Raw genomic sequence first — 20909 nt, 5'->3', positions numbered from 1 at the left:
TTACCGTTAGCCCCGTACCAATTCTTTTAAGCTTTTTACACTCGCCGATAAATCCCGTACTATAGTAACCTTTTGTCCTGGGCTAAGGAGAAAACTGACCTTTTTGCACTCGTATTTCTTATAGCCTCGTATTTTCCAAACCACATGAAAATTAATGAATACGCTGTGCACTGTACAAGTACACGCACGCACCGGCAGCGCTTGATTACCTCGTTTCTGATTGGTCAGTCGCTTAGCCCGGGATTATTTTTTCGTTCTGTTTACACCCGCTTGCTTGGCACCGCAATTGCGGTGCTAACCCTGCTATTTTGCAGGGCCAGATTGTACGGGATTATCGGTGGGGCTAGTCCACTTTGGCAAAAACAAGTGTGAACAGAAAGTGGGCTAAGGAAAGTCCGGTACCAACGGTGGGGCTAAGCCCCCCCCCCCCCCCCCCCCCCCCCTTAGCCCCACCGTTGGTACGGGACTAAGCAAAAATTTGCAAGCGTAAAAAGCCCTGTAGTAGTCATATTCTCATCAACACGAAGCAAGATAAGACATTACGTGGATGCTGAGTAGTTTTGTAAAACAACAAAACAAAGCAAAACAAAACACGCACACACATACATACAAGGTCACCTTCGCAGTTTACATTGAGATATTGTAGTGTTGGATGTACACCTTTTATGTACGTCCGTCTTAGTATGATAATCGTCCGACACAACAATTTTTGCATGCATATCAGTAACACAAGGAATATTTTGCAGTTTGATGGAACAGTCCATGTTAAAAGTTTGTTTTTTTTTTAGCAAAAAGTTGAAAGGCTGTGATTCCATTGCTCATTGCCCAATAGTCTTCAAACCTCGCAGAGTGTCCTCTTGCATGTTACGAATCCTTGATTTCCTTGATTATGTGTTTCATTTTGGAAAAGTGATTTTATAATCATTCTTAAACTTTGGTTATATTCTCAGACCAGGGGAATGTCTCCACTGATTACTTGTACAGTATACTGCAGGTGGCTAAGGGGTACATTCTAATTTGCATTAGACGCGCGGCAAACCGCTCCAGTGTGAATAGCGTGCCGCTGCAACAGAGTAGCGGCAAACGGCTATCGCTGCCGCTGCCGCAAAAACCGCTCCAATGTGAACGGCCTACGAACGGCCCTTACAGCTGTGATAAAATTCAATGTTCAAACATCAGCTTTGGATGAGACCGCCCTCTGGGGGCTTGTGCGCAGGCCGCTAGTTGGAGGAGCATACGAGTAGGAGGTGCGACTAGCACGGGTCCACCTGTAGGAAGGCTGGTGTGCCAGTAAGTCACCCCTCTCTGCCCCACAGTGATAACAATCCCTGATTACCTGCTTAAAACTCTGTCGAAAGTTTTTCGACAGGAAGGCGTAGATGATTGGGTTGACACAGCTGTTGCATGCTGCCACAAATTGAAACACCAGGTCGAGAATGCCGATAGTTGTATAGGGAATCCGAGTCTTGTCTATGAACTTAAGTACCAAGGTGTACGTCAAAAGCGGTCCCCAGCTTACTATGAAAAGCGCCACGACAATAGCCAGCATGGTGACCACCCGCTAAATGGAAGGTTTGGAGAAATAAGTCAGTGTTAGAAAAATTCATTTCATAATGCAATGTATGACTTAGGATTAAAATAGCCTAATTTTGTTATGCAAGAATATTCACAGCGCACAGACCACAAAATATATATATAAATATATAATAAACCAAGTGTATAGTTTGTCCACTTATCAAGAACTGTACAGGTATTATAAAGGATTGGAGAGAGTGGAAATCGTAGATTTTGGATACATTGTATTATGCAATCAGCAAACGAATTCGCGAGTTTAACCGACTTTTTGAATTGGCAAGGCAGGACTCGGGTTAGCAGTATGTTCTCTGGTGGCTACTGAATTTTGAAATGTTTGTGTCCAGAAAAAGAAATGTCGTGACGCGAAATAATAGGAAATATAAATATTCATTTTGGATTTTAGCTGCCCGACCGGGCTACCAAAAAAAAAAAAAAAAAAAGGTTTGGTGGCCCGACCTTAATTTTTAGCGACCCGGGGCCACCAGGCCATCGCTAATGTCGAGCCCTGGGTTTAAAGGTACATAAATAGGCAAGAATACGTTAACCAGAATCTGGTTGTATACAAATATTATCGTCATGGTCTTATGTTATTGTTTTTCGTTCTCATGTATCTTTGTATTTCTATTGTTTAGGTCTCTCTTTTATCAGAAAAAAAAAAATACAGTCCGTGTCTGGTTCAACCCCTCTGAATATTTGTTGCTGTTGGGTTTTTTTTTGTGTGTGTGTTTTGTTATGTTTTGTTGTTAATGATGTTGTTGTGTTTTTGCTTGCTTGCTTGCCTGGGGTTTATTTTACGACTTGCTCTCCTATTTGTTTGTTTTGCAACTGAAAGGGGAGAGGGGATGCCGCGGCACTTTGAGGCACACAAAAGTAGTAAGTAGTGTGTAAGTGACGAACCTGTATTTTATCCGTCTCGCCAGTGTTGCGATGTCTTCGAGGAGCGGGCGAGTCACTTATATCTTCCACTCGAGGGTGCTCTGACCGAAGTGCGTCGGCCTCAGTGGCTCCTTCGTCCAGCGTAACACCGTTGCTTCGGTGGATTTCGGCTCTTCGGATAAATGACGATCCGTCGGACCAGCCTGAAGTGTTCCGGTACCAAACCCTGTACCGCCCTGCGCCTAAAAAAAAAAGAAAAAGAAAATCATTACTTTTTTTCGTTTACAAGCTGGAGGGGACATGTCGTGCCCTTGTGGCTTTTCACTGCGTGCTTCATGTGTTTTTTTTTTTTAGTTTAAAGTTTAGCTTCACAGTGTCTTCAAGAAACATATTTACCTCCTACAGCCGAATTGCAGTTTAAACATAAGCAGTGTGTTATTTTAATCATTTCTTATATTCCAGTGCAAAAGAACGATCACTTAAAATCAAAATCGGCGTATCACAATGAAACTTACTATTGCCTACAGAAAGGCGGGATGAAACACAAATAATAATAAAAAAATACGTAAATTGGGTGAACGAAGAATTATGAGTAGGAAATTTTTGTGAAGCTTGAGAAAATCAGACAATCCGTTCAATCATTTTGAATTCTTAAAATTTTGGTACCATTATTACTCCATAAGAAGACTAACACAATTTGTGTAGTCACGACAGGACAACGATATACAAAGGATTATACATAACATTTCATTTCAAGCAAAAAACCCTTTGTTTAGCACTTTAAAAAGGCAGGGGAAATGATATTATGTATTTCAGAAACAAGGGGAAGAAATGTATAAGCCTACTTTTCGTTTTAAAGGATAGAAAATTTTGTTGAATGCTCTTTATTATAGCTTGATGTAGTCTTCGTATCCAGCGATGGTGGAAACTTTCAAACGGATTGTTCTACTATTATATCTGCATTTCCGCAATCCATGTACTGTCAAATTTGGGTTTCATCCCCCTATTAAGCTTGTAATTTGTTGTAATTACCTATGTATCTCAGCAGGTGAACGAGTAGTAACATTTCAGGAGAACCTAAAAACAAGAGACCCGCGGGTCTAGCGCTCACCTGAGTATCGCAAGTTCACCTTTCACGCAGTCACTAATCTAAATCATTCACAGCTCTACTACAATTTGACCAGGCATTCTCAAGTAGAAGATGAAAATGTACAATAAGGGCCCAAGTTTTTTAAGATTCCTTAATTTGGGGAGATTGGGGCCCCCTGGGGCCCTCTGGGTGGGGCATCGTGCCCATTTTCATAAATTGAGATCCTGAGCCCCTAGGGATGCTACCTGCCAAGTCTGACGAAAATACATCATGAGGTTTTCAGGAAGAAGATGAAAATGTACAATTCAGGCCCCCATTTTGACCTTCCCAACCAACCCCCCCCCCCCCCCCCACTGCCCCCAAGAGGGGCACCCCTGGATCTCCTATGAACAAACTTGAAACTACAGTCATTAATGTACTCACTCATAGTATTATCTTAGCTCTATAACTTCTGATTCTAGAGAAGATTTTTAAAGATTCCTTCATTTTGAAGGTTTGGGCCCCCCTTGGGGCCCCCTGGGTGGGGCATGGTGCCCATTTGAACAAATTGAGATCCTAACCCCCTAGGGATGCTACCTGCCAAGTTTGGTGAAAATGGGTCATGGGGTTCTCAAGAAGAAGATAAAAATGTACAATTTAGGCCCTATTAGGACCCCACCTCACCCCCTCCCCTGGGTCCCAAGGGAGGCACCCCTGATTCTGCCATGAACAAACTTGAAACTGCAGTCATCAATGTACAAACTCATAGTATTAACTTAGCTCTATCACTTCTGGTTCTAGAGAAGAAAATTTTGACAGATTCCTTAATTTTGGGGCGTTTGGGCCCCCTGGGGGCCCCCTGGGTGGGGCATGGTGCCCATTTTAACAAATTGAGTTCCTAACCCCCTAGGGATGCTACCTGCCAAGTTTGGTGAAAATGGGTCATGGGATTCTCAAGAAGAAGATGAAAATGTACAATTTAGGCCCCTTTAGAACCCCTCCCCACCGCCCTCCCCTGGGTCCCAAGGGGGGCACCCCTGATTCTGCCATGAACAAACTTGAAACTACAATCATCAATGTACTAACCCATAGTACTAACTTAGCTCTATCACTTCTGGTTCTAGAGAAGAAGATTTTGACAGATTCCTTAATTTTGGGGGGTTTGGGCCCCCCTGGGGGCCCCCTGGGTGGGGCATGGTGCCCATTTTAACAAATTGAGTTCCTAACCCCCTAGGGATGCTACCTGCCAAGTTTGATGAAAATCAGTCTTGGGGTTTTCAAGAAGAAGATGAAAATGTAAAAAGTTTACGCACGACGCACGACGGACGACGGACGACGGACGACGGACGACGGACGACGCACGACGCACGACGGACGCCGGACGAAGGGCGATCGCAATAGCTCACTTGAGCCTTTGGCTCAGGTGAGCTAAAAAGAGAAGATGCATATTTGTATAACACAAGTTTGTGACAACTGCGATCATTTTTAATCTTACCGCGAGAAGAGAAAGGTGACCCATTTGAAGAGCCGATATTGCGCCCTCTTGTGCTACAAAGATGCCAGGCTAACATCATGTAGGCGTAGGAGACCACGAGGAGTGGTATTAAAAACAGCAAGAGGAATAAGTAAGTAGCGTAGACCTTTGCCTTTGCGTTGTCTGTCCAGACATTGTTACACACATATACTCGGCCGTCGGAGAAGTCGTGCGGGGATTGTTTCTGCAAGGGTTACGAGCAAACATAGAAATCATGACGTTACGAAATGTTGAACAGAGCGCAAAGAAAATGCTTGTGATAACGCGCGATTCCTTCTCCACGATTATCTCATTTGATTTTATTTGACTTCATTTATTGTTATTTTTTCAACAGAAAAAAGAAAGTTATACTCAATCATAATCACAACGTGATTGTCTGAACACAAAGTATTGCAAATACTTACATCTGTGCGTGTATTGTTATCTCATAAGGTAACAAACTGTTCAAAAATATCATGTAGAATTAATTAATCTTGCATCAAACTTGCTTCCCAATGTACACACACACACACACACACACACACTTGTATACAATATATCACCAAAAATAGGTTGATAGAAGGCATAATACACAAATCCGTTGCCGAGATAATTTGAATTGTAATACGGAATGAAAATCAAAAATAAAGCTAACGGAACCATCGCACCTCGCTTTCCTACATTATAAGATATCCATGAAAATTATTGTTATTGCTGGAGTTGATATCTTTGTCATGAAACATCTTAGGGAAACCAGAAATATAAGGTTTGAAGTTTAAAGTTTTGAAGTTTAAAGTTTTATTTTCTCGTGTCACCAAAACAAGGGCATCGAAGAAAACATTACTACAGAATGAGAAAACAAACAATATCAACGATCGACACTGACACAGAACAATAATCATCCATTAATTTTGCAATGTTTACAATGTTTGCAGTTTGCAATTGTGGAATTCATTAAAAGGGTGGTATAGTTTCATATTACACATGGACTCAGGTTTCTTACATTTTCAGATGAGATAATTAGGAATCTCTTATGAAATGCGAAGGGGCATATAATTCAAGAGGAAATCTACGTTTATTTAATGAAAATTGGTTTTGAAATGGCCGAGATATCAAAAACAAAAAGATATGAATAGAAGGTGGTACCTACTTTTTCTTAGGATCACTTTGTGTTACTTTCTTTTTGGATATCTCCGCCATTTCAAAACAGATCTTCATCAAATAAAGTCTGGATTCCTTTTAGAATGATTTGCTCTTTAACACATTTCCATAAGTGGTTTCGAAATATCTCGCTAAAAGGGATGGTATAGTATTGGTGGGGATGAGAATTGGGCTTTTCACTTTTTGCCAGAATATCGAGAAACAACCTGTGAAATAGTACGGACTATACCATTCTACGAGAAATTCAAAGTCTATTTGATGAAAATCCGTTTTGGAATGGCTGAGACATCCAAAAACAAAGTAAAACAAAGCGATCATATTAAAAGGTGGGTCCCACCTTTTATTACGATCGCTTTGTTTTGGATATCTCAGCCATTTCATAACCAATTTTCATCAAATAAACATTGAATTCCTCTTGGGATTACATGTTCTTTCATATTTCATAAAAGGTTTATCATTATCTCACCATATATGGTAAAAATCTGTAGTTACGTCTCAACCAAAACTATACGATCCCTTCAATCCTCATCTCCACCAATATCATATACTGTCACTTTAACACTAGTAGTAAAATAAGCTGACAATGTATACATGGGGTGGTTATGAAAACGAACATTCACGAGTCTCGCGTAGGCAATCTATGTAAATATGATGTAAATAATTTGTTGACTTTGCATAAGCTTATGAATCTAAAATTCAAATATTGGTTTGGATGTGTCTGTCTCTAATTATATGTCTTGTAAGGTGGAGCTTCATTATTTCTCTCGAGAATTTTGCCAAATTTATTAGTTCCTTGTGAGTTCATTAATGGTCTAAATACCCATCTCTACCCATTTCTTTCTATATGTCTCCATTTTAGGGCATTCTAAGAAAAAGTGAAATTCGTCACCGGAGTGGTTTTGGTCATATAGATTGCATGTTCTGATCTGACGTTCTATTGCATTATATACCCGTGACTACAGGTATAATTTGCATGTCGAAACTTTTCAAGGGCAATTCTAAAATATGAATGTGGGAGTTTGATTAGGTACGGATCCAGTATAAAATGTCTTTAAAAAATCTATAGTTGATACATTGCGTGCTGTCATAGATTTTGCTGCCCCAGTTTTGGGCATTGTATCGCTTGCTGGCTTGAGCTATGAAATGCATATTGGCCCATACTCCTGCCAGGGCATTCAGTTCGTTTATAGTAGTTTGGATGTAACGTGACCATGGAGAGCAGTAAACCTTCTAATCATGTAGTAACATTGAAATATTGCACACAATGGTTGTTAATTTTGTTTCTTTTTCATTAATAGTTCCAAACCATAAGCTCAGCGTTTTTGTTTGTTTGTTTTTGGTTTTTGTTTGTTTGTTATTGCTGTTGTTGCTGTTGTTGTACACATGACATTTCGAATCTTCCGAGTTCTCCAAGTTCCACAGAGGCCATTGTTTTTCTTTGTAATCCTAATATTTGCTTACAATATCAAGCATGCAATGATTAAATTTGTGCTAACTTTTCGAAACCCCAAACTTCCGATCCATTATGTAGGAATAGGTACGATAAGCCGACCAAAGATATCTTGTTGAATATCAGAGGATAGCCTAATTTTCCAGATTTTTTTAAATCAATAAGCTATACATGGCTCTCTTAAGAAATTCGTTTGCTTTGTGCTTTCTTGAAACTATTGTTGTAGTTGAATACTACTCCCAGATAGGTAGGCATAAATGCCGTGGGCCGAGCGACGAAAAGAAGCTTAGTTTTGATTTTCATTGACATGTTTGCGTGAAATTGATCCCTTTATACACTAAAGCCTTACAATCGTGGCGAGTGGTTTGTGCGGCACGGAGACGAACGCAACACGCTGTCTCCCCCATTCTGTACCAAATGTAGTGACACCGAATGAGAATAGCGCTGGCTCATTGGGTCAGCGAACAACACTTTAGGGCTCACACCCATTAATATTTCCCCATAGGGATGTGTGTTAAAAATCAAATTTCAAAAAATTCTGTAGAATAGCTGGGAGAAATGAGGTGTTTCAGCTTCACTAACCTGGATAAGTGAGATATACCCTTTCATCCATCAAATTTTCAGGGTGAATTATTCAGTCCAAATTCTGTCCAGGGGTCCGCAAAGCCAGACTACGAGTTCTTGTCACTCAAAAAAAAAAATTCCCCATTTTCCGTACACGTACCCAATGAAATATAGTCCCCTCAAATTCCACCAGAATAGCTTTCATCTTCCAACAAAAATGCAATTTGTAGAGGAATTCATACTAAATATCTACAGCTATTCAGTTTTTTGCCAAACTACATCATTGATTTTGATTTATTTTTTTTCTTCATTTATTTTGGTATCTTCGGTACGAATTAGTGAAGGGGTCTGGGACATTCCATTGTATTTACGAGTGTGGGCCCTTTAGACTACAAATCTCCTGACCCAAAATGGCTGCCACGAGAGCTTCCGAATGGACGCACACTCTCAGTGCGCATGCGCATGAAGAGAGGTCAAAAGAGCCACGCGTCTTCTGGCCTCTCTCCTCCAATCACCGCAGCTCGCGGTCGCAATGTTTGTGTATGATGCGTAGACACACACGCACACACACACACACACACACACACGCACACACACACACACACACACACACACGTGTCTCAGTGGCAGCATTGTCCCACACGTTTATGGATATACACCGAGTCTGGCATTGCGCAATCGCATGCACAACCTTCGGTCGTTCGAGAGATTACGAAATTACGCACCATTAGGGGTGACAATCGTCCGACTTTAAGCAATAGCAAAAAAAATGCATCAATTATTAAAGAAATGACTTGTTCCCACGTTCAAGTCTGCAAAATACGTATGTTTTAAAGCTATTTCTTCACGCGCCTTCGAGTAATCGTACGAGCCAAATCCTAACCGTACACACACACACACACATACACACATTCATTTCCTCCCACCTCCCTGCATTATACAGTTTAGATAATACACGCGCAGGCGATGTATAGAGTACGTTACGGTGCATATAGATAACGTACCACGCGACAGGGAGGCGATCCACAACGCGAATATTTCGTATACCACGAACTGAGTGCTGGGTTCAGACAGTATACACACGAATATTAGCTTTTAGACATAAAAGCGCCCATGAAAGTCACCTACCTTCCCGAGACTGTCCAAATACCTCCTTTATTTATTCCACAATATCCTCAAATACAGTCGAAAGATTTGAAGAAATACGTCGTGTTTGGCAGGATTAAGCCGCTCGCAGAGCTATGCGTTGCCAATTTAGCTGTATGTACAGATCGTGTTGATCGTGACAGCGTACAAGCGCTACCAGTGCACGAAGTACACTAGTAATCACAAAGATTTTGTATAGTTTTTGTATACTAAAAAAAAAGCATCAAATTGCCCAGACACTAGTAATCACAAAGATTTTGTACTGAGTTTTTCTATACTAAAAAAAAAAGCATCAAATGGACCAGATCGTCAATTAATAAGAGCATTAATATCAGACAACTGAGTATTTAACTATAGCTTTCTTGCAAATTGAAATAAAGTCTCAAGTATAATTTGTCTCATGACATAAATTTCATGCATAAATTATGTTTAATACCGAATATCCCCCCCCCATAAAAAAAGAGAGGATACAATCGGACTTTCTACAGCATAACTTTAAAAATGATGAATCAAATAAAGTGCAATTTCAGGGAATGAAGCTATAACTTATTATACCTCTTGCAAAAAACCTCTTTCGATTTGCTTTAGTGGCCACAGAGAAAGAGGGTCTTTGTAAAGCATTTTAGCAGTCCCTTCCCTCCAACTTATGTAAGGAGACGTGTTGTCCATTGTGTTTACGCCTTGCAAGCATGAACTTGTTCGTTGTGTACTCACACGAAGATATATCTCTTTTGAAAAGTGATTGCCCGTTTGTTTGTTTGTTTGTTTGTTTGTTTGTTTGTGTTTTTTTTTTCATTTTGAATAAGGAAATAGAGCATGAATTACACCAAAATGGCGCAGATTTCTGAGATTTGAAGTCAGATTTCTAAGTATGTGCACACCTATGCACTTTCGGCAATGTGAAACATGGCACGACAGACTATCCGTGTCCCTTGCAGCTCTGACTTCGACTTGGGTTCTTGCCTCGGGTTCGTCAGTGTTCCTCGGAGGCGAAAATCACATGGAATACAAGGTACGTAACATGTATGCACCTTAACGCCTGCATATTCTTCCACCTCCCTGGTATTTCAAGTACTGAGTATAATGTCTGTGTGTTTATACACGGTTACGAAGTGGCTCGTACGAATACTCGAAGGCGTGGAAAAATAGCTTTATGATATAAGTATTTTGTTGACTTGCAAGACTTGAACGTGGGAACAAGTCATTTTTAATTGATGTATTTCTTTGGCATTTTTAATGTATGGGAACAATATCAAGTGAATAATATGTCAACGATCCTTAACAAAAAAAAAAAAAGAGGCTCGGCCTACGGCCTTTTATAGTCATCTCCATGCAACTTCCAAGATATTTTCGTCGAACACGAATGATTTATATTTCCTAACTTTCCCTCTGAGAAAATAATTATTTTACTCGTAGCAACGCTTACTTTGAGGGACCAAGTCCTACAATATTACTTCACTAACTGCATTCGGTGCTAATTGCATTTTTTCTCACTTCTTGCCAGTATTATGACAGTGACAATTATTATAACAATGAAAATAGCTTTAAAGTTCGTTGATGCCTTCGTCGAACATTGATTCTCTCAAGTTTTGGGGCAGGGGATCAATGCCGCTAAATCGTTCCTTTATGAATAATTCAAAATCAGGATAGAACAAAGGCAAAATGGAGAGGAGATAAATTTTCACCTTGCCTAACACGAACATTGCAGTATGAAAAACCCGGATATTTCATTGTTATTAGCGACACATGATTTCAAGTTTCATGCATACATAAATTGTGAATAACACGAAAAATTTCTTACCTAGAATCTCCTTTTAGTAAGTTTATAGCAAAGAGAGGTTATTAATTGAATCAAATGCCTACATATACAATCTACTAAGGCGCAGTATTTTTGTGACAAGTACTCTCCAAGATGTGAAAATGTGCTAAAAGTGAGAATGTTCACTCTTGAATGAATAGATAACAGAAAGGAGTGAGTTTAGAGTGAAATTGGAGTAAATTTTGAGAGAAAAATGTTTATTTTCACTATAGATTTTGGAGTGACCTCAGGGATCACTCCCGAAGGCTTTTGAGTGATTTATCCCACGTAATTTTTAAAGTTTCAGCTCGGAATGAATCATGGTCTTCTGAGTGAGATTGTACATTTTCAAGACTACATAGTTCCGGCGGTATCAATACCAAAGTATACACGTATTGCATCATATTGTATCATCAAATGTATCGACTTCAAAATCTTTCACAAGATGAAATGACTCCCTTGAAATTAAAGAAAAGGTTCATAGCTTGAGTTTGCAGAGGTAAAATTGCCTGAAAAGTCGCCATCTACGCGACCATTTATGACAGCTATGTTAAACGTTTTGCATAAGTCAATAAGATTCGTTCCTTCTTTTTTTTTTTGTTAATACATTATCATTGTTGAGTCTAACAAGAAGCAAGAAGCAGGAAGGTGGGAACGAATGATTTAAAGAAAGTAATAACATAAAGTTTATCCAACATGCACTGAGAGAAGAGATCGACCTCTTAATGTGTTTTCACTGGAGGCTAACCGAACAACTACGGTTGGCGGTATAAAGAAGAAGGGTGGAATTCACCAAGAAAGTGAACAAAATTAGAAGAACAGATAGATTTGGAGAGGAAGATGAATATTCAGAAGTATTGAACATTTCGCCAGGGCATCAGTGAAAGAGGAATTCACGATGGCATTTATCTCACACAATCGACGTACTACCACGCTTACCTTGGTTTCACTTAACATCGCTTCATTTTCTCTTGTCACAAATGGAATCTGATTGGCTAATATAGGGCAGGTATTATGATTATACCCTAAGGCCCTGATTCAGAATTCGATTTATGATATTGAAATTAAAGTAAAGACTTTCGTAAGTTTCCCACTACACTGAGCGCCTGAAGAAGTGAACTTCCAGGAGGCCCACCTGCGACCGTAGGACAAGATTACATTAACCGAGCTTGAGATTTGAGCTGTGGCTGTGGAAAAAAAGCTGCCTCATTCTTGAACATATCTCCACCATCGACTGATCCAAACCGCATGCCTCTCAGAATTATATTTACGGTTGAATTCTAGCAGGCTGACATTTGCTGCTGTTTCAAAAGTGTCGATGACATTTGGGGTACACAGGGTCATAGTCACGTTAGTAAGTTGGTTATTTACCTTGCTCACAGGTTGAGTGATTTGCTGCTAGTAAAGCTGTATCACTCCCATGGTATTGAATTCGCTCTCTATGGTGATATTTAGTGTTGTTCCTAGACAGACTCTCATAGGATGCTCCCAACAGCTGCTGCTTTTTACCATTTGATCTACTGATACGTGTTGGGCTTAATCTCTATGTTTCTCTTATATAGTTAGTCAGATTTGGATTTCTAAGGATTTTTTTCTTTTGAATCACATCTTAAACTGACTCTCTTTTCAAACTGTAAAAAAGGCGTCTAACGAAAAGGTTAACCCATGGAGTATACACAGAGCCTGAAAGGCTATTGTCACTAATACAACATGGATTTGATATGCACCATTCCTATGTTGCGGTGAACACGGTGAATATACGAATACATCATACTTTAGTGCATAGCACACATATTTTGCTATCAGATCCCTCATGTGAAATATTAGTCTGGTAGTAACAGACATAGATCTCTAACCTAGATTGGTGAATGGATCTAACATCCATCATCCTCCCAACACCCTCAATAAAAGCGGGTCACTCTTATGAAAATGGCAGCAGAATGAAGGGGGAACAAAACTGTTTCTAAGAAAAATGAAATAAATCTAATAAATACATTCAAAGTGCAATTGTAGTTCAAGTTCGCATAGAGGTGTCTGGTAAGGGTCCGATTAGCCGTCTTTATTCCATTCTTGAACTCGGTCAATTGTCTCATGTGGAAGATGCATTCGGAGTAACTGCCATCACACTGTCTCGCTCTCAAAGCATAATGTGCTCAATGGTGGTTCGGAGTTACCAAGAGAATTTGTCACTTCTATCTGTATTTTTGTCTTTTATCTTAAATTTTCATATCAAAATCATTCAGCATACTCGAGACTTTTTTTTGCAAACATCAATCTGTTCGTTAGTAATAAGTTTGCGTTATATCATACTTTTTTGCGTCCTTAACGGTTTGATATATTCCTTGTGTGTGTGTGGGTGGGTGTGTGTGTTTATATATATATATATATAATGAAAATGAAAATATGTATGTATGTATGTATGTATGTATGTATATTTATATATATATAACATTATTTGTTTTCATTTACCTGCTACGTCATCGTCAAATAAAAGTATTCGTGTTTATAGTTAATATTGCATCGTTGTGACACTAACGAGTGTAAAAAGGTCAGTTTTCTCCTTAGCCCCGGACAAGAGATAGTACGGGACTAATTGGCCAGTGTAAAAAGCTGAAAAAAAATTAGTACGGGACTAACGATAGTCCTGGGTCAGAGAAAGTCCGGGGTTAAGAAACACAAGTGTAAAAAGGGCTTTATGCTTGTTTTCTGATAGTCTCTTCTATCTTCTGATAACCTATTTATGACGTGTGATTATATCAAATTCCGGTGAACTATATATAGAACATATATCTCTGTATCTTATAACAGATCTTTTATGTTCGCAGTTTCAGTTTCTGCATCGGAAGTTTCTTTTAGTATTTTTAATAATATCGTTCCATTTTGATTTAACCATGCATCTTTTATGATAGCTTAAACTCATTTTAATCGATCTATATTTTGCGTCTCTATCCCAGACCCCATGGGAGGATTGCTTTATCTTGATCACAGAGTGACTATGATATGATTTCCAGTTGTTATTATCATTGTTATTAACATCATTATTGATTTATTAATACCATTTTACTAATGCTATTGTTATCATTATCATTAGATGACGATAATAATCATCATTGTTATTATTGTCGTCATTATCATCATCAACAGCATTAAAATCGATACTTTAATTGTAATCATTATTATGATGACGAGAGAATACTAAATATACATGTATATTACTAAAACCATAACGCTAATCAAAGTTGAATTGGATCTCAAAGATATAAGAAAAGTGAGGCAGCTACCTACCTTGCTGAATATTGCTGGGATTGACACAATGAAGGAAATCAGCCAGAGCCCAGCCACTACACGCTTTGCTCGGCCCATTGTTACAAAGGACTTGGCTTGCAGTGGGTAAAGTACCACGTAGTATCTGTGGGAGACACAACATATGAAGAGATTAATGTTTTGTTTTGTTTTTATTCTATCTATTTTTTTTCTGTATATTTTTGGGTCTAACTGAGGGACTGTACAAAGGTTTCAAAGGTTATATGTGTGTGCAGTATAGTTGGGTGTGTAAGTGTGTGTGTGTGTGTGTGTTTATACGCGTGCGTATATGTGGATGTGGCTGTGTATATGTGTATGTGATTGTCTTTAACTCCTTTAATTATCATTTTCTTTCAATCTTCAGTTGTCTTCCTCTCCGTGTGTATCAACTTTACCTTTGTACACTCTACTTTCACCCACGTACACACAAACTCACACTTTTATCAACAAAAGCATCTTGGAGTTTTCGATTTGACTTTCTCTGTTAAGACTACAGTCATCTTCATGACGTCATTGTAGAGGGTATAAATAGTTTTTGTTACTGCTAGAGACTAGGGACTAGCAGTTTATACTAATCTACTATTCAACTAGTTATGCAACTGGATTGGCACCTATTCGACAATGTGGTGAAGACCTCGCATCCCTCATTCCTAAAATGTCGGCATGTACGAGCTTCCGTTCTTCTCAGAAAGAGCTGTTGGAATTTGGTGAATAAGGACACACACACATACACACACACGCACCCACACACGAACACACACACACACACACACACACACACACACACACAAATCCTTTGCCTTGACCTCTAAAAAGTCAACTCTGAGTGTCGAGCATTTACCAAATCTAGTAGCGATTAGGAGTTTGCCTCCTTCGAGTCTGACGTCAATGCTTGGAAATAAAATGCACAGGGTGAGGATAGACTAAAGTCACCAACCTGACTGCATAAATGAAGAGAGTGAAATCTGCGAGTCTAGCAGTGTTAGTATCAAATTCCACAACGATCTATTTGTGTCGGCATCTCTGTGATTGTTTGAGGCAAAGCGTCGGTAATAATGCGTATCGATCTGAATGGATCAAAACCCTTTTACTCTGAACATTGGATTAGAGTCGTTACCGAGGAAAAGGGCAAATTCTTTTGGAAATAGTGCCATGAAGTTACAACTAAAAGATTAATACTGCTCATACACCATCCATACTTGGATGAGTTACACAATTTCTTTATCAAATCCAAAGAAAATATATTGATCTTTACAGCATCTTTCTAATGAAAGAAGACATGACATCTAAAGTACATTAGAATACCAAGCTGAACGAATCGATCTTGCTTTGTCTTTCTTCTTCTTTAACCATATTGTGGCTCCAAGCAACAATATTCAGACGGCAAAGAAGAATATCAAAGAAGTGAAATGGAACTCGAACAAACGATTCTGTCCCTGGTGATGCAGTTTTTGATTCCAGGTATTCAAAATCAATACATTATAGTCACAAGTTTTCTCCCTAGGAAAAATAAATCAATTGAATACAACCTAGAAAAATAGCGTCAGTGTAACCCTCAAAAGATACATGTTGCTGCATTTGCTTCTTGTTTTACTCTTTAAAAAAAAACCAATAGCAATTAATGCTTGTAACGATGTTTTGTGGCAATAGACAACAAACTGTCACCGTAACTTGATCTGGCAGTTTACCAGGACATCAGAATAGGTGTTCAGCCTTGTAGTCTGTGTGCCAGAGGCTAAACCTTGTTCCAACATCCGACCAATGTTTTTTGATGGATGTACCCACTTCGAGGGTGCTGATTTCGAATCTCCATGATGCAACTCTTGCATCCTGAGGGTGCTGAGATATTCAAGATGGCCGCTAAATTGGTCGCAGAAATACGGAATTTCTATACATTTCCTTACAGATGTTAAAAGTTGTTGCGCTCTAAAGTGCTTTGGGGGAGAGATCTAATAGTGAGAACCAATAATTCATATTTCTGTTCTCATTCCTTCTCATTCCAGTCGAGTCAATTTGTCAAATCAGCCAAAATGGCGTCCGAAATGGCCGCATGGTACTACAGTCGGTAAAATATAAAGAGAGATAAAGATATCCGAATATGTTTTATATAGTACTCATCACGTGTGTAGTGAAAAGGTTAACATTAACACATTTTCAAAAGAACTAAGAGCTTTACACTTAGCACACAGATATGTCTAATGATTTTATTAAGCCGAATATGCATAAGGAATGGCTTTCAAAATAGAAACCCAAATGGCTGTTGCGATGTGAAATAACCCTTTTTTTGGGGGGGGGGGGGAGGAGGGGGGATAGTGTGAACTGTGTGACCTGTTGGTTATAAATGTGAAATAGGATTACTTAAAGTAATTCTTGACAACCGGGCATAATCTCTTGAAAAGTAGGCCTATCATGTTTTCTGATAATGGCATTAGAAACGGCCTCTACCATGGCCCCAACAGTAGAAATACAGGTTGTTTCCCGATCTTTGTTTATAATCATAACATTCATAAGTACACGACTTTTGATCCTTGATTTATGCAACCACATCCATTGGGGAAAAAAGAGAAGAAAACACATGTATTTAAATAGTGCCCAAATGGTTTCTTGAACAATCTATAAACCTCAAATATTGCCTAATCAATCAATGTTTGAGTTGTTATTTATTAAGACGCCAATCGTCCTCAGTACTCTCAAGAAATCTCTCCGTATCACTGTCATCATCATGGTCGAGATGGCGACCGATTGTTAGTGTGCAACAATCATTTAACCACATGTGAAGTCGTGTAGGGGTTTACACTCTGAGCACACCTACATCGTACCATCTTCCGAATTCGGCTGGAGTTGGTGATAAACACATTGTAAAACTAGAGACACACAGTATTCATCCTTTAAAAGGATGACAAAAGTTTTGTCATAGGAATACAGTTGGGATGAAATTTGTAGGGTCAAGATCCATTTTTCGTTTGCAAGCAATATTCTCGAAGCTGTAGTTTGGTAACTGTATGCTAATGGTGCAAAGGGAAATACATTGTAGTGAGTCTTCTGTGTCCCTATAATCATGCCCGGTCTACCAAGACATCCCAGAAAAAGACCACACTTTCCAAAATATGTCTTTGGCAAATGTCATAGATTCAGCCACACCGTATCTCAACCTAACTATTCTCTCCAGACAAATGGAAGAGTATTTTACATCTCACGAAACAATATATAATCATGTATCGTAGGGATGATAAAATGTTGGTGTTACCAGTGATAGAATCCTTACACTGCCTTAGGACTACCAGATGTTAAATGGATGTTTACACAACTTTCTTCTGTCGTTTCTTTATATACATGAATGCCGAACACTAATAATCAGTGGACAAACAACGTCGCAACAACATTAGGAGAACAAAAGTCCTCTCCTATAGCAATAAAACCGCAGGAGAGAGCGAGGGGTACCGTTTTAACAGACACACACCGAAAATCTTCTCCAGGTAGGTGTCCACGAAGGGGGGGGGGGGGGGGGGGGGGGTGTCCACTGATGAGACTACCACCGTGACGCCTACTGGCCAGCGCCGCCTATTGTTCTAGATTGCGCACGTACAATCACTGATCTCAAATACATAGAGATCAGTTTTTACAGTCCATGCACTTGTTCGGCGCGCGGCGTCAAACATTCTCCGTTCGCAATATCGCGCATGGCTGTTGAGTGTATCAAAGGAATGTTACCGCAGTTGCGATCTAATAGAAGGGTTGTAGGGTAATGTCGCGGTAACGTCCGGGTAATATCAGGGTAATTACCCTTGATGGCTAGGGTAGACTTTGACAAAAGGAAACGTCCGCGCAACATTTTGTGGGTACCGTGTTCACAGGAGGGAAAAAATCCTTATACGTTGTCGGTGTAACTCTAGTTTGAAAGCATCTGTCAAAACTTTAAGTCATACTCATACATGCACGATAGCATTCGATGATTATCATATTTTGCTAGACACAGTGTTATGTTGTTTAGAAATATATTATGTTTTTCCTCATTCAATAAGTATTTATATGAATATTTCCTGCAATACTGAGACCAATAGATAGTCAGATACTTTTCAATGTTACTATCAAATCCAAACCAATATTCACACATTATGTGACCCTGTATCTCAAAACGAACAAAAAGGCACTAGAAATGGATTTTAGTTAAGGGCAGATTCTGAAAGAGTAGGCCTGGAGTTTTAAAATGATTTATAAATCAATTCAAATTGACTCTCTGAACCTATCTAAGTATTGGAAAAAAGTCACACACTCTGTAAAAGTGTGCACTGAGAAAAGTATAGGGCCCATTCAAGCGCTTAGTATGACCAAGCCGTGCTAGCTGTGCAATGAATGGGACAAAAAAAAAGGATATGTAAAAAAAAGCACAATGAAGGGTTGTCAGGTTAAGCTGAAAGTGAGTATGCTCTATCAACACATTTTGTCTATGACTAATCCCAACTTTCAAAGCAGTGGCATCATCTTTTCAAAAGTTATTAGAGTTGAACGTAAAGAGTGTGTAAAGGATTGTTAAGAAAAGGGCCCCTAAGACAAAATTAATTACACTATTACGTAAAAAGTGATCTAGAAAAACTGCTAAATACACAACTTCCCATTGATGTTATAATTCCAAACTTTGAAATACTGTAGAATAAATGCTCTCAAAGAAAATATGAAAAACTCAGCACTGATTAGGGTGACCTGTTCCACCTATTTTGAGTCCTCATGTAAAATCAAGGCGTGAAACTCTTTGTTGATTTTTGTGATGCACAGTCACATATGCAAATTACATATCAAAAGATTGCACATTTTCTGGAAGCTACGCTCGTCATCGGCCAGTTTCAGTAAAAATCGCTTTTGTAAGACTTCAAGTAAAGTTCAGAAAAACCAATCAATACATGACATGCAAAAAAAGAGTCTTTATCAGTTTCAAGATCTATCGAGAGAAGCGCGAAAACTCTTTCAAATATCCACGTTTAAAGCAGGGCGGTCAATAGTCTTCGTTAATAACATTTTAAGGAAGTAAGATGGGTTTTATTAGAATAAAGATATGTGGCCCAGTCGTCAGTGATTACACTATTAACCAAGAATATCTCTCTTTTTTCATGTTTACAAACATTTCACACCATTTACAACAGCAAAATGGAGACTATATGATGAAGTCAAAACTCCATATGCCCTATGACTTAAGAAAAAGACAGTGTTTTGTTTTGATCAATAAAATCCAAAAATACACCCAAAAAAAATTGAAACTTAATATCTCCTTGGAATAATAAATCACTAGCCGTAGCTTTGTTTCCAAGTGTGGGACTCTTAGTCGGACAAAGGCCAAGCCTTTCAACTTTTGCGCGTGTAGAGCACAGGAGTGGGAAAGTAGTAGTGTATACGCAGGTCTGCTCGAGCTCAGCAATACGCATTCGCGGCTGTGAGTACGGTGAGTCTAATGTTAGGGCCTAGACCTATGGAGAAATATGGAGATCGAGAGCCCTATTTCTATAATCTGATGCATAGACTACCAGAGATTAGCATTATTTTTGATTGATTTGACAAACCTGCTCGACTTAAGTGTGGATATGAATATAAAGTTTAGTTTGTTCGTTTTCACACCGACTTCGATCCACCAAATCACTTTAGATCAATTTCTCTTCACCATTTAGAAGGAAATACACAAAAATAGGAGGCCATCTTGCATTTATCAAAACTCTCAAGAATGCAAACTTTGCACGAAATAGAATGAAATCATTAAAAAGAAAAACAAATGACAGACGGTAAAACAAGGTTAAACCGAAAAAATTGTATACTATGGTATTCATAATACTTTATTGCCTCTCTCCTCCCCTTTAAGTATTCACAATAATCGTTACTAACACACGTTTTGGATGTGCCACGTTGTTGAGGGAGTGATGTACGCTAGTGTGTGTGAGCGTGTGTGTGTGTGATTCTGACTCCCTGTGTATGAAGTTGACGACCTGCGATCTGATAGTCACCTCCCAAGCATTGGATTGTTGTTTTTTTTTCATGACGTATGTAATGGCATCATAACCATTGGGCTAATTGTCAAGGGAATCGTCGAAGTTTAGAGGCTTTCAGACTCGATGTCATCACCTAGCAAGGCATTAGAAGGGAAATATCCCAAAGTGTCGTACAGGTTAACATGTTTTACTATGGGACCTGTTTCAACTGTTCACGTGTACTATACTGTTTGATCTAGGATATTGAACGACAAGTGTTCGTTTAGACTGAAGCAAATCTGTAGCTCGTGGTAGTGTCTGTCATCTCCACGTCTTACTTCAATCTGCACTCTCTTATTATCTATCGAAGGTGATTCTGTAATTAAACAGTTTCATATTCTTAGCAATTTACCTTGTATCCATGCACTGGAATTCACTACCCCTTGTATACAATTAGGAGATTATCTTCCCTTGATTCATTTAATAAGGCCCTAAAAACCTAC

At 39.0% G+C, this 20909-nt stretch overlaps 1 protein-coding gene across 1 annotated transcript; it reads right to left on the bottom strand.

The window, feature by feature from the left end:
- Window positions 1-551: 551 nt before the first annotated feature.
- LOC139714094 (cholecystokinin receptor type A-like) lies at window positions 552-14522 on the bottom strand. Its single transcript, XM_071625807.1, has 4 exons — window positions 14438-14522; window positions 5016-5238; window positions 2473-2693; window positions 552-1561 (listed from the first exon to the last, which is right to left on the bottom strand). Exons 1-4 carry the CDS (start codon window positions 14513-14515, stop codon window positions 1169-1171), a joined length of 915 nt encoding a protein of 304 aa, XP_071481908.1. The 5' UTR covers window positions 14516-14522; the 3' UTR covers window positions 552-1168.
- Window positions 14523-20909: the final 6387 nt, after the last annotated feature.

The sequence above is a fragment of the Diadema antillarum genome, unplaced genomic scaffold, assembly GCF_040938485.1.
Source record: "Diadema antillarum isolate AM-2024a unplaced genomic scaffold, OU_Dant_1.0 seq00002158_RagTag, whole genome shotgun sequence".
Lineage (NCBI taxonomy): Eukaryota > Metazoa > Echinodermata > Echinoidea > Diadematoida > Diadematidae > Diadema > Diadema antillarum.
Note: the sequence above shows the minus strand (reverse complement) of the source record. Positions and strands in the feature narration are given on the sequence as shown.

What these genes read in the sequence shown, in the direction of transcription:
- LOC139714094 (XM_071625807.1), bottom strand. Translation starts at nt 14,515, where the DNA reads ATGGGCCGAGCAAAGCGTGTAGTGGCTGGGCTCTGGCTGATTTCCTTC. An exon ending in TCCCAGCAATATTCAGCAAG is followed by an intron (nt 5,239 to 14,437) that starts GTAGGTAGCTGC and finishes TAACCCTTGCAG; the next exon opens with AAACAATCCCCGCACGACTT. An exon ending in GTCACCTTTCTCTTCTCGCG is followed by an intron (nt 2,694 to 5,015) that starts GTAAGATTAAAA and finishes TTTTTTTTTTAG; the next exon opens with GCGCAGGGCGGTACAGGGTT.